The sequence below is a fragment of the Danio aesculapii genome, chromosome 15 (assembly GCF_903798145.1).
Source record: "Danio aesculapii chromosome 15, fDanAes4.1, whole genome shotgun sequence".
NCBI lineage: Eukaryota > Metazoa > Chordata > Actinopteri > Cypriniformes > Danionidae > Danio > Danio aesculapii.
This window is the reverse complement of record NC_079449.1, coordinates 47,415,125-47,430,624: the sequence shown is the minus strand read 5'-3', so window position 1 is coordinate 47,430,624 and position 15,500 is coordinate 47,415,125. Positions and strand designations below refer to the sequence as shown.

Here is a 15,500-nt window from a genome sequence, read left to right as displayed (position 1 = left end):
TGGAGAGTGTCTTTCTGAAACCCCATTCGGCTTTTTATACATTCCTAAAGCAGGAAACATGAAAACCCTTTATTGCACACAATATAGCCAACGTATAAAAAAAGAGGAAATAAGCAGTTGAGTTCTGTTTTCAGGTGTAATCGCACGACAATTTTTCCCTAGCATCTCTATGTCTTTCACTTTCATCATCTTTTTTGCAGTTCACATAATTCCATTTACCCTCAAATAGTATTCATTTCACCATTCTGCTTAAAGATATTGAATATAATCAGCGGTGGAAAGAGTACTGTAAAATCATACTCCAGTACAAGTCCCATTAGTTGCCTAAAAAAGTAGTGCAAGTAGAGTTGTAAATATTACCCTAAGTGTAAGTAAATAGTAGCCCTTTTAAAAGTACTCAAGAGTAGTGAGTATTACACTGTTAAAAGCTGATGCATTTACATGTAATCTGTGCATGTGTGTGTAAACGTAACATTCTGTAGAGCATTTAGTTATTCCCCAGCAGGCACACAACGTCATAAGACGTTAATATTAGGTTAGATTTAGGTTGTGATTTCAGGTGACCAAAATGCAATGTATATCCAGCGTCTAAGGACAATGTTATTTTGATGTCCAATAACGACGTATTTATTGGCCGGTCAGCTCTAGGAAGAGTCCTGGTGGTTCCAAACATCTTCCACTTACGGGTGATGGAGGCCACTGTGCTCATTGGAACTTTCAGAGCAGCCGAATTTTTTCTGTAACCTTCCCCAGCCTTGTGCCTTGAGACAATCCTGTCTCGGAGGTCTACAGACAATTCCTTTGTCTTCATGCTTGGTTCTTACTTTGGCATGCACTGTCAACCCTGGGACCTTATATAGACAGATGTATGCCTTTTCAAATCATGTCCTGTCAACTGAATTGACCACAGGTGAACTCCAATTAAGCTGCTGAAACATCTCAAGAATGATCAGTATAAACAGAAGGCCCGTTTCCACTGAGTGGTACAAAAGCAAACGGTTTATAGCAAAAGGCGTACCGAACCGAACTGTACCATACCGAACCGTACCGTACCGTACGACTTTTTCGGCACCGTTTCGAAAGGGTTCCAAACTCAAAAAAGGGTACCAAAAGGCGGAGCCACACGCGCAGCTGAGCGCTTCTGGTTTACAGAGATACGTCATTCGCTTACGCAACAAGACAGAATGAAAACAAAAAAAACCGCTATGTTTGAAATACACGCACAGCCGACGAGCTGAGACATTACAGCGGAATTATATATGCATATAATAATAAGCCATGGTCGATCCGGGCTCAAACAAACCTTGTCGTCGTCTTGATAAACAGCCACAAAGCCATGGAGTAGAGCAGATTTACCCTGTGCCGCGTAGTTTTTTTTAAGAGGCAGTCTGAGGCGCGAGCGGGTTCGCTTTCTTGTTAGCGCTCGCCGCGTGTCTATATCTGAAATAACAAACTTCTTGAGCTGATGATAATAACCTGCGCTTGATTATTGACGTGCTTTTGAAACCGGATCCTATCAGACACTGACAAACGCGAGAGTGAAGCGCGAAGAAACAAAGGAGAAGCCGGAAAAAAGGAGCACATTATTATTCAGCAAACATGAACAAAATGCCATGATTAACTAACTTATTATCTTCACCTGCTGGACTAATATGAACCGGGAATGACTGAATTACTGTCTAACAGAGGCTACATGTGCTGCTGAAGATTACAGACACAGATGAGAGGTTTACACTGACTGTAGGCTATAATTTGTGTAGTTTTTAACCTAAATAAGGATGAAATGTCTGCTGTGTGTAGTTCTTCTGTAGTTGGTAACATATCGGAGACTGTAAGGGGCTGTGTGTGTTTATATATGTTCATTTATTTAGTTATTTAATATAATTACAGACGTTACAGTAGGTTGTTTCGCACTGTCATTGATCTGCAGTTATAATCAACTCATGTTTATTGAAAAATTTAGTAATAAACATTTCTACACAAGTATTTATGTGTGTAAAGCATCTGTTTTGTGAGAAGAGCTTCTCATATGATATGTGAGTGACCTGTACAGCTTTATTGTAGACATTTCCTTGAGTGAGAATGACGTCGACTGAAACTTTCTGTCATACACCACGCTCACCAAAAGGGTACCCTTGGTAGTGGAAACACAAGCCTGATAAAGGTGACCCGTACCAAACCGAACCGTACCATACCGTACCAGTCAGTGGAAACGAGCCAAGAATGTACCTGAGCTCAATTTAGAGCTTCACGGCAAAGGCTGTGAAAACTTCTGTACATGTGATTTTCAGGTTTTTTATTTTTAATAAATTTCAAAAACTCTTTGTTCACATTGCCATTATGGGGGATTGTGTGTAGAATTTTGAGAAATTAAATTAATTTAATCTATTTTGGAATTAGGCTGTAACAAAAGAATGTGGAAAAAGTGAAGCGCTGTGAATATTTTCCAGAGGCACTGTATCTCATTCCTCTTGCTGCTTATTTGAAATGCAACCAAAAGAGGAATTTGGCATTTTGTTGGCACTTGTTTTAAAGTTTCTTTGTGTTGCTCATTTCCAGCACACTGTACATGGACTTGAACCCAGCAACAACAAAAAAAAAGATTTAAAAAAATAATAATAATAATATTATATATAGGCAAGGCAAGGCAAGTTTATTTATATAGCACATTTCATACACAGTGGCAATTCAAAGTGCATTACATAAACAGTAATGAAAGAAACAAGTATAAGAGAAATAAAAACAAATAATAAAAATGCTAAAAAAAATAAATAAATAAAATAAGCATAAAAGCAGATAAAATGTGTGTATATATATATATATATATATATATATATATATATATATATATATATATATATATATATATATATATATGTTGCATTACATTTACAGTTAGTTGTTTAGCAGATGTTTTGTTCAAAGCAACTTACAATTGAGGAGGTATTCAGCGATTCAACAAGAAGAGGCAATACATACAAGAAGTGTTAATTATACAGGAGCTATTTGTGCTCAGATAATTAAGTACTAGTGTAAGGGGGGGGGGGTATTTTTTTAATAGAGAGAGAAGAGGTTTCTAGAGGTGGTTTGTCAAACCCATTCACCTGTGTGAAACACTTCATAAATGCACTTTTCTTAGCGATATGGAGTGATTGTAAGAAAGTGTCTGGTGCAAGTGTCAGAGAGATGAAAGAGTGTTCTACAGGTGGTTTATCAAGCCCACTCACCTCTGTAAGGCACACTCAGAATTGCTGAATATTTTGAAGATGTCGTATGGTGTGGTGGGGTTTAAAATTGACTTTGTAAATGATCAACCTTGGCTAAAATACTGTCAATCAAAGGATGGTGTTTTTTATCACTTGAAGGCATGATTTGGACTTCTTCTGTTGGACATATTCCAAAGCTTAATGCGAAAAACCTTCTTTTGTAAGTCTGATATCATCATATTGTTCTCCAGGCAGTCACCATTGCTGGCTGCTGTATGTTAGCAGAAACAACACTGGGCAAAGTACAGTGGAAATCCCAAATAGCGGAAATGTGAACAGAGAGTAAAACCCAAATGATGCAATCCCAGGGGTGAGTACAGTACAAGTACCGTGCGTACATTTACAAGAATCATTTGGTTAACAATACACTTATTATGCACATACATTACTATTTTTACAAGTGCATGAAATTACATCTGTAATTAATTTCTGTGATTATATTCATAATTACACTATTGACCCATCCCTTACACCTTAACCCATCCTTAAACCCACCCATACCTCCAAACCTAGTCCCTAACCCTATCCATAAACCAGCTTAACATAATACGTCTTCTGGAATACAATATGAATACAATATGCACATTGATGTAAGTGCCTAGTAGTTAATGTGACTTAAATTAAATTAATAATAAATAAATAAATTAAATTAATAAATTAGTTAATAATTGAACTTAAAAGCTAAATACTAGTATCCTGCAAAATAACTTTTGATTGGTTATTAGAAAACAGTTAAAGTGTGTTGAATAACTCACACTTGTGCAACAATCTTTTGTTTCAGCCTGATCTCACGAGAAAACGTAAGTATTTTACGTTTTGTCAGTTTAGTGGCGAATTCGGACGAGTTCAGTCGTACGAAATTGTACGATTTTAAAAAGGAGGCGTGGCACCTAACCCCACCCCTAAACCCAACCGTCATTGGCGGATGAGCAAATCGTACTAAATTGTACGAATTAGATCGTACGAATTCATACGAATTAGCCACTAAATCAAAAAGTTACGAATTGCTGTAAGATTGTGCTGTTTGTTTAACTTGACATTCTTGCATAGCAAAGTTTTCCAATTCTCAGTTTGTATTTCAGTTTCCCAGAAATGACTGTTGCAGAAATACAGTCCCCTTCTTTATGATTTCAGTCTTCGTTTCTTGGTTTCACTCAGCTGTAGAAAACCCAGGCTTTCAGTTCCAGTTTTGTCATGTTGCTTATTCTCCCATTAAAAAAAAGAAAATCTCAAACTCACCACATTTGGTTTGTCCTTCCTCTCCAAAAGGCTTTAGTTGAACTCTCAGTCCCAGGCATGAGCTTTCAAGTAGCCAGTCATTAAACATTTCACATTGAAAATTCTGCTATGAGAAAAATGTCCCTTCAACACCTAGAGATGTTATATCAGTTATTAAGACTCTTGTTCATGTGTCACCTGAAAAGTGTGGTAAAATGTACTTAATGTAGCCAGCCATGCACTTCCCTTCAGCTTTTTTGTTGCATGTTTTAGGTTGTTTCCACATTTTTCACATAATACAGCCATACATTTCAACTTCTCTTTATGGCTGACTTCCTCAATCACTCTAACTTGCTCTGATCTTCTTCGTCTCTTGTTCAGATTTCTTCCAGTCGCCAGTTATTACAAGATGCTGGAGGTCACCAACTTCTCTCACCACAGAAAAGAAGAATGGAAGATTTTAGATGATCTCAGATTTGAGTAGAAAGATGTATACGTACAGCGATGATCAGGGTCTGATTAGCATGTGCTTGGGGGATATTGAACCACATCCATATCCACATCATATATTTTGCAAAAATGGTACATACTAAAAATAATTATCCCAATGTGGGTGATATATACTCTGTGTTTCAAATCATTATGCAAATTAAATTAACGTGTCATAATCATTAAATATGTTGGTTTTTTAATTGAAGCCATGGATGGTGAAGCCAGGACTTCACCTCTTTGCACACCCTAAAGCACATCTGTACTTACCGTCCAGAAGCCTTCTGAGCACCACTTACTTAGCATTGCACTGTCACTTCTGGATCCTGTAATAATTCACCCTCCAGGGCTTTTGCTTGTATGTATGTATGTATATATATACACACACACACACACACATATATATATATATATATATATATATATATATATATATATATATATATATATATATATATATATGTGAATGTAGAAATGTGTTGAAAAAATCTTCTCTCCGTTAAACAGAAATTGGGGGATAAAATAAGCAGGGGGCCTAATAATTCTGACTTCAACTGTGTGTGTGTGTATATATATATATATATTACCTTTTTCCTTAAGCTTGGCTTCGCAGCTGACTGCGCACGCACAGTCACGAAACATTAAATAATTAATTTTTTAATCTAAACGACTCCGAAAAAACTTTACTATATACTCGGAGAGAATAAATGACTGGTCTAAACTGTCTCCAAAATATATGTACACCACACGTTTTAATCTTGTAATTATATACATTTTTATAGATATTGTCTGTTTTTATTCCTTTTTCTGTCATTTATTTCTCATTTGCTGATTATTTAATTAATTTGAGGATGTTAATATATTGCATGTATAATATATTGTTAATATATTATATTTTATATATATATATATATATATATATATATATATATATATATATATATATATATATATATGTATATATATATATATATATATATATATATATATATATATATGTATATATGTATATATATATATATATATATGTGTGTGTGTGTTTACATTAAAATAATAATCATAATTTGTTGTTGTTGTTGTTATTATTTAACCTATCAGTTGGTTTTGTCTGTATTTTTTAATTTTAGTTAAGACAATATGCTCAGGCCACAATAAAAAACTGTTTAAGCATACAGATTTCATAAAATAAAACAAGCCGTTTCAAAACAACTAATCTTTATTATTAATCTAATATGAAATAGATGTTACATCAGATTTGCGTACCAGCAAAATATTCTACCTAGAAGAGCTCCTCAAATGTGGAAAACCTTTTAAAATAGTCACTGAAGGCCTGCATAGCAACTTTTCAACCATTTTGATTCTGTTTGATACTGTAAGTGCAAGAAAGAAACCAACTAAATAAGAAAAAGAGTATGCAAATGTACTTACAGTGGAAATCCCAACAGATTAGACCTAATATATCAATGAAACATATAGTTCAAATACAGATTGCATCAGATTCCACATCGAGGTCCACAGTAAAGGTTTGGTATGACTATAATAATGGTCATAACACTTGAGTTAAAGCTCAGCATTCACATTGTGCCTGCAATGTTGAGTGAATAATCTTTAACTCGGAAGACTAAACATTTGCCATATGGACATTTAATACAAAGAACACCAAAAATAAATAACTTCCTCCTCCTTCTTCATATGTTTTTGGTCACATCTTCACTTTTGCATTGCGTCTGCACTTACACCAGTATTTTCAGATGTCCCACAACCAGAAAAAGTATGCGCATACACTATAAAAAACCAATTTCCACACAATTCATTCATGTTGTCCCAGCACAGTTTTTGACTAATTAAAGTACACAAAACAATTAAGCTGTCCCCCCAAAAATCTCAAGAATTGTATTGTTTCAGCTCATTTTAAATAAGTACCTTGAACAAGCTTTAAAAACAAATCTAGATGTCAACAAAGAACGTTCCATTAATAAATAATTTAGGACAACAAGCCTTTGGATTATAAACGCCACCCGGAGATGCGTGAGATCCTCTATCATCACATACTCAACCTTCACATCTAGACTTGAGCGAAATCAAAGGCATTCAGAGCAGTAAACGTGAACATGTAAACCATCCAGAAGAGACTTTTTCCAGAATGCAGGAAAAGCATGAGCATGTTCGCCAACATTGTTTGGGTCAAAATGAACGATTTTAATTCAAGGATCCAAAAATCATTCGAAAATTCAGCACAATCGCTGAATAATTCATGAGATTGTATAAATCAGTGTTTCCCAACCCTGTTCCTGAAGGCACACCAACAGTCCACATTTTCAACCTCTCCCTAATCAAACACACCTGAATCAACTTATCATAGCATCAGAAGAGACTCCAACACCTGAAGTTAATGGGTCAGATAATGGAAACATCCAAAATATGTACTGTTGGTGTGCCTCCAGGAACAGGGTTGGGAAACAATGGTATAAATCAATACCAATTAGCCACTAAATCAAAAAGTTACCAATTGTCGTGAGATTGTGTTGGAGTGTTAAAGGGATAGTTCACCCAAAAATAAAACCGGCTTCATTTCTCTCCCTCATGTGGTTTTAAACCTTTGAGTTTTTTTCTTCACTGCAAAAAAGGCTTTTCTTACTTAAATTTTTTGTCTTCTATCTAGTCCAACTAGCTATAACAGTGTTTCCCAACCCTGTTCCTGGAGGCACACCAACAGTACATAATAGCCGCGTTTCCACTATCGCGCCTAAAGCGAGCGAGCCAGGGCGAGCCGCGGCCAGTCGCGTTTCCACTATCACTTCCGGGGCGTAATCGGGCCAAAGCGGGGCTTCCTTGGGGCCAGCGTCCGGCCTTTTTCGGCCCGCCGAATACCTTGGGCCAAGGAGGGCCAACTGGGGCTTCGGGGCGGGGTTACATACAAAGGCGGAGTTTCCTGTCAGGTAAAGAGGAGACAAGATGCTTTCTTCCCTTACATTTGTTTTGCTATCGCGCTTGATCAACTTACTAAGAAGAAGAAAAAATGGATGCAGCCAAAATCTGTGTTCGAAGTAAATGCCGCCGAACTCGAATGTCCTTATCCAGGGATCGCTGTCTGGCCTTACACCAACAGACAGAGTTTTTTGTTCCCGCTGAAGTGGGCGGGTTGTGTGACGGGTTGTGTGACGTTTGATTCGGGGGACGTTCTGGGGGTGGTGTTTGCGTGACACGCTGCGAGCAACTAGCCCGACAGTGGAAACGCGACATGATTTCGGCCTCATTTCTCAACCTCCCGGGCTATTGGCCCGGCCTGGCCCGATTAAAGCCCTGGCTCGCACTGGCCCGATAGTGGAAATGCGGCTAATGTCTCCCTGATCTGACCCATTCATTTCAGGTTTGGGAGTCTCTTCTAATGTTCTGATTAGATGATTCAGGTGTGTTTGATTAGGGAGAGGTTGAAAATGTGTACTGTTGGTGTGCCTTCAGGAACAGGGTTGGGAAACACTGATCTAAAAATCATTAAATTAAGAAGTAATTTCCAGACCAGTACAAAATATTGTCTTATATTCAGAAATAAGTCAAAATTAAGTCAGTTTTTTTCTTAACTCAAGCTAACTAATCTGCTAACGGGTTAAGCAAAATAATCTGGCTTTCGCTTTTAAATGATATTATTATACTATACCCAAATGACAGATTGTTTTGCTTTATTTAAAAAAAAAATCACTTAATTTTGACATTTTAATTGTGAAAATAAGACAAAGCCTTCCTCACCTCAGGGTTTGGTGGAATCCAGTTCTGTTACTTTTGTTTAGTGTTGTTATTATCATCATTATTATTTATTATAGGCATAACTATATTTGTTTGTACCTTTTTGTTTTAGATTTGTCCCCCTGTTGGGTTTTAAAGACATACAGTATGCAAAGAGGAATAGTAAGCGTGTTTAGATATAACTCACAGGGGTTTTTTTAACCACACTTTATTGTTATTGTTCATTTATTCCTTTAATGGAAATTAATATTTAATCTAGAAATAGTTTTGAAACCATCTTTGCACTTCACAATAGAAATTCTGAAACTAAATATGTAAATGATGTCCTCAGTGGAGTGTGTCCACCAACATTTCCCCAATCCACGGTTGAGTGGAAGAGGCTTATTTCATCTTTTAGCTCTGTGTACATAGTCTTTAACCGTTTTTTACTAGTGAAATCTTCAGCTTTTATGCTCCGGAACGTAAATAGCAAATGTGCCATGGTGTGACGCAACTCATTCCTAAATATAATAGGCCCAAAACACACTCATAACTCTTTAAGAGAATAAGGACAACCATGCGCCTGGCACGCAGACTATTTTTCCCACCCTTAAAATAGCATAAGTGGATTCGGACATCCCCTGAGTGAAACTGTGGCATCTGCTTTAGACCTTGGGCCTAGATCGCTAAAACAGAGCCCAATAGTGTCCGACTTGTCTATAAAATGCTTCTTGATTTAACAATTGTTAGATATTTGGACCAGAAACAAGACAAAAACTGACTTTTTTGCCATATGTTGAACGCAAAAGAAGATATTCTGAACAATGCTGGTTGCTGGCACCCATCTACATCCATAGTTGGAAAAACAAATACTATGGGAGTGAATGGTAACAGGTTTCCAACATTCATTCATTTTCTTTTCGACTTAGTCCCTTTATTAATCCAGGGTCGTCACAGCGGAATGAACCGCCAACTTTATCCAGCATATGTTTTACGCAGCGGATGCCCTTCCGGCTGCAACCCATCTCTGGGAAACATCCATACACTACAGACAATTTAGCCTACCCAATTCACCTGTACCACATGTCTTTAGACTGTGAGGGAAACCGGAGCACCTGGAGGAAACCCACGCGAACGCAGGGAGAACATGCAAACTCCACACAGAAACACCAACTGACCCAGCTGAGGCTGGAACCAGCGACCTTCTTGCTGTGAAGCGACAGCACTACCTACTGCGCCACTGCGTCGCCGCAGGTTTCCAACATTCAAACAGAAACTCAAACAGGTGTGGGACCAGTGAAGAACGAGTAAATGATGAAATATTTGACAGTTTCGAGAGAAAGCTTATATTTCTTTAAGCTTTGTACTGCAGTAAACATGAGCATAATTTGTGCAGTGTTTTATTTCTTCCTTTGAAGGGTTTGTAAGCCAGCTACACCCTTCATAGGTAACCATTCTTCACGAGAGCAGCAGCCATTACTGACAGAAGGAGAGCTTTTAAACTAGTATAAAGGTAAACTGGTAATTCATTATTACCTTGTACATCAGACCATTTCACAAGAACAAAACTAATCTACTGTATATAAACAGGGTGTGCTCAGATTAGGTATCCTTGTGAAAAAATAAGTCAAATTGAGCATACTTCTAATTTGAGTAATTATTATGGAAGTAATGTGTGTCCCTGGACCACAATCTAATTAGAGATTTTTATTTTATTCCAAAAAATCATAGGATATTGAGTAAAGATCATGTTCTGTGAGATATTTTGCTAATTTCCCTACATAAATATATCAAAAGTTATTATAATTTTTAATTACTCATTTGAATTGACTTAATTTGGACACAGGTGATTTTCTCATTGTTTTGATTTGCTTGAACTCCCAGATTCCAGATATTCAAATAGTCTTATCAAATATTGTCCATCCTAACAAACTGATAAACTGATTAACACTCCACTTTTTAAGAAAGAGGCTTATTTAACAAATCCTGTTGAGTTTTACCATTTTTAAATACATTCAGCCAATCTCTGGGTCCTGCATGAGCACTTTTAGCTTAGCTTAGCATAAAGCATTGAATCAGGTTAGACCATTAGCATCTGGCTCAAAAATGGCGAAAGAGTTTCGATAATTTTTCTAATTCAAGCTTGAATCTTCTGTAGTTACATCATGCACTAAGACCGACGGAACATGACGTTTTCAAGGCTGATATAGCTACAGTAGGAACTATATTCTCATTGTGGAGTAAAAAATGGCTGCAGCCGTCCCATGGCTGCAGCATGCGCAATGATATTACGCAGTGACCTTGATACAAAACGTATCCACAGAAGAGTGAAGCTTTAAATAGGAAAATAATCGAAATTATTTTTTGCATTTTTTTAGCAAGATGCTAATGGTCTAATCTGATTCCATGATTTATGCTAAGCTAAGCTAAAAGTGTCCAGAAATCGGCTGGATGGATTCAAAAATAGTAAAACTCAATTGTCTAACTCTAGGGGAGCTGTGAAATAACCCTGTTTCCAAAAGAAAGTGGGGCGTTCCAAGAGATAGAGTCATGTACACCTTAAAGTTTTAATGTTATTAAAATGATATTAGCTGTAAGTGCCTTATTTAAAACTATACTTTCTTAAGGTTTGATGTACACTAAGAGCACATTTAACATAGATAAGCACACTTCTTTTTCACAAGGGCGAGAGAAAAGTCTCCAGTTCTCCAAAATGATCACAGAAACTAGCACATTACCTTTATATAGCCAAACTCAGAACTTCTCCACTGAATATGTCTCACCATCATGTTTCATCAGTGTGCTCCCCGTGTTTCTTAATCTATCCATGCAGATGTTTGGTTGAGCCCCAAAACTGTTGCGTTCTACGCTCTTTGTTTCTGTATAAAAGCACGCAAAAAAGCTGGGCATCTACATACTGTGACTTCAAGTTCAGCCCAGGTTTCAGTCCTGTGAGGGAAAACATGGCCATGGTTGTTTTGGAGCGACCAACCCTCTTTGCTTTGGCTTTCTCAGCCTGGCCCTGCCTGGGCAAGAAAGTCTCAGCAGTACTCTTTCTCCATCACATCCTTCAGGTGTCTACCTCTCAGCATTGATCTTGTATCGGAGGACGAAGTAGGCGATCAGACGGAGCGATATAAAGAAGATGCCCAGCACGATAAAGTCCATGTAGAGCTTCGCGTCCTCAACGTCCAGCTCCTTCAGAATGGCTTCGGACTTCTGGAAGTGGCAGGTTTCGTCTTTGTCGCAATGCAGGTCCTCACGGTCCAGCCCATAGATGGACAGAATTACCCCTTCAAAACCATACCTGAAAGTCAGAGGACGACTGATTTAGACCAAGACACCTTACAATATCCTAATGTTCTCCTAAATGGCAGTAAATGTTTAAAGATAAACGTTTTCTCTTAAAGAATCACTTCTTGGAGGAATAGGCTCATTTTACAAGTCACCTAAAGTTTAACTTTAAAGTCTTATTGTTTTTTTTTTAATCCACTCAGTTGATCTGGTGGGAACACTTCTAGCTTAGCTTAGCATAAATCATTATATCAGCTTAGACCATTAGCATCTCGCTTAAACTTTTAAAAGATACCAAATGAATTGAGAATTTTCTTATTTAAAGCTTGACTCTTTTCTAGCCCTTCTGAAAAGGTTGCTATTTTCCCGATATAGTTGATTTGAGCGAGCGAGATGCTAGCGGTCTAATCCGATTCAATGATTCTGTGCTCAGATATTTTGTATGTTGACCTCTAAACCCCTTCACACACTGTTTTTTGCAGGCTAGGCCCGTAGTTGTCAATGTGACTTTGTAAAAAACAAAACAAAAAAGAAAACAGTAGGCGTCTGTGATCATATAGTCCTGTAGACCAGGAGTTCTCAAACTCTTCAGCCTGCGACCCTCAAAATAACAATGCCTGTGACTCGCGACCCCCAATATTAATGTTTTGAATATACAAACTTTGCATGCAACAGCACACACACAACAATAGCAACACCCAAGCCTATTCTTCATTTAATTTCGGAGACCATCCTTCAGACCAATGTTCAGTTGTGGCCTGTATTTATTTTTTATGTACGTGGAATGCCGTAAAGGTGCAGCAGGTTGATTTTATGGCACCTTTACGGCATAGTTTTGTCTTTAATATAATGTAAACACCCCAGGGGTCACAACTAAATGAAAAAAAAAGCTAAAGGGCGACTATATCTTTTTATTTGTATGTTGTTGTTTTTTATGTAACTATTAACTACTATATTTATCTTCTGTAGGTTATGAATAAAATATGGTAATTATTATAGTTTAATAAAATCAATTCGATTTTTGCAAATCATCAAGCGAGCCTCCACCCCCTCATTGTCCTACAACTTCCCAACTTTGGGAACCACTGCTATGGACAAGTACGGTTGTTTCGGTTGCAAATTTAGTACTTGCATATTCTTACAGACTGAACATGTAATGACTGAGATGGCCAATCAGGCTCATTGGAAATACATGACTCTATTCTTTTGAGCAAAACGTGTTCTGAATAGGTTACCTTACACATTTGAGATGACAATTCCACTAGAGGGCGCTGTCTACATTGAAATACATTACTTAGCATATGTTTATTTGTATAGAATTCTGGGCTTGTCATACAGATCACCAGCGAATTACTGATCTAAATTCTTCTCTAACGCCAATCTAGTGATGTCACGATACTGTAATTCGATACCAATCATTACTGAAATTTTAAAAACGTCCATTTCCCGCTAACATTTGAGCGCTGTTGAGAGCATTCTTAAACAGCGCTGATCTGCCATTGTTTTCACATGCTCAACAGAAATGACTGTGATTGGCCGTGAAGGTCGTCAGTTCACCGAACTCATGCTGTTTACTGAGTGTAACCACTGACACAGGGACACTGGAGCGTTTTAAAGCCGTGAAGATCATTCGTGAACTGATTACCTTCACAGCCAATCATAGCCATTTTTGTTTAGCACGTGACCACAATGGCAAACCAGCGCTGTTTTAGTACGTGCTCAACAGCGATCAAATGTTAGCAAGAAATGGACGTTTTAAAAATTTCAGTACCGATTGGCAGGGGCATCAAAAGCGAGGGCAATTCTAAAGGCCCATGCAGTTTGGGGACCCCCAGAGATGTTTTTAGGGGCCCTCGACTCCCCCGCCCCTCTCCACTATGGTCCACGATCGCCACCACTCCACAACACCCCTCCCCCCATACACTTTTGTCTGCGATCGCCCCCCCCCCTCCCCCCCCCCCCCCCCCAACACACACACACACACACACACACACCTCTCTTAACTGAGGTCACGATACCCCTACACAACCCCCCCACCGCCCACCCAACAACACCCCCCCTCCCTCTCTGCTCCACTTTCATCCGTGAAAAGTTGTCAGATTGGTATCGAATTTCAGTATCCATGACAACACTAAGTCAACCAATAGTGTTTTCATAAACAATTGTAAGAGACAATGCACTGCAACCACTTAGATTTACCTTGATTTTACTATGCTTTTTTTTTGGTTTGTGGAATTCTGCTAAACCGGACTCAAACCAGAGTGCTCTGTATCGCAAGTACAACACTGTACAAAGTGAGCATCTAAACAAACTGACCACACCAGAAACATTGTCCTAACAAAGGGGGATAGGTGACCAAACATATTTGATTACTAATCATAAACACCGAGATAAGTTGAGATTAAGTTGACGTAACTTATTGCTTGATATTATAATAATCCTTCATTCATCGATTAAATTTGCTGTAAATATCATTAGTGTGAAAAGGAACAAAAGCTGTTGTTGCCATACTGCCCTCTAGTGTTCATTCTACCTACAATCCACAGCCAAACGTACTGTATATTTTTGCAGTTTTACAAAAACTCGTAGTTCCAACGAGCCTGTGCTGGAGATGACAATGGTATCAGTTTCAAAACCCGACTATGAAACATGTTTTAAAAAATTTACCGTTGTTAAACCTCCAAACTGTCATGCAAATAGCAATAAAATCGTTCTGTTTCTAGTTGAAAACTGTGTAAAGCTAACATAATATGCAGTTCGTGTTTCAGGACACCTTACCTGACATAAGAAATGTATGATATCCACTGGAGGTATTTGGGGATGGTGTCAAAACTGACAAAGAAGCCTGAAAACAGCAGCACTGGGATGGCTGTAACAGGACCCACAAAAGTTGCTACCTGTCAAACAAACACAAAGCTGCATCAATATCACTGTATCCTCTTAATTAATGATTCACAGGATATCAGGTACATCATACAAGTGCATACATTATATTTACCTGTAATGATGTGGATGCAGCTCCGATCAGTAGCCCAAGTGACTGTGCAACCAGTGACGTGAGCGTCCCTAAAGCCAGGAAAAGAATGAAGCGAACTGCGTCTGAAGGCTGTGATGTCATCCAGTACACTATACTGCAGTACGCCACTGGAAACACAATCTGTCAGGAGAAGACACAAATATCTAGTCAGATATCTAAAAATCAAATATCTAACCCTAACATGGCCGAAACTCTGCATTTTGGCTTGTAGACAAGGTCAAGATGATCTGCTAACATCCAAACTGGGGGTCAGAATAGGGACAGAAAGGTGATTTCAAGATCCTATTCAATTAAAATACAGTTAGTATCAGTATGTTAGTTTTAGGGATATCTATATAAGCTAGGGTGCTACAAAACTGTAACAAAATCCAAATTTAGAAGATATAAACTTGATATAAACATCCAAAGATTGTAGTTTGTCTAAATGGATCAACAATTATTTTGACCTCACCTCATAACTGAGTTTCTCATCA

The 15,500-nt window shown here is 37.9% G+C and overlaps 1 protein-coding gene across 1 annotated transcript in view; it reads right to left on the bottom strand.

Moving 5' to 3' along the window:
* Positions 1-11,405: 11,405 nt before the first annotated feature.
* Positions 11,406-15,500, bottom strand: part of abcg1 (ATP-binding cassette, sub-family G (WHITE), member 1) — a 31,485-nt gene continuing 27,390 nt past the window's right edge. The window contains exons 13-15 of the mRNA XM_056473764.1: positions 14,989-15,147; positions 14,769-14,887; positions 11,406-12,003 (exon numbers count right to left, since the gene is read on the bottom strand). Coding sequence (XP_056329739.1) covers positions 11,775-12,003; positions 14,769-14,887; positions 14,989-15,147 — 507 coding nt within the window. The 3' untranslated portion in view covers positions 11,406-11,774. The remainder of the gene's footprint in view (positions 12,004-14,768; positions 14,888-14,988; positions 15,148-15,500) is intronic.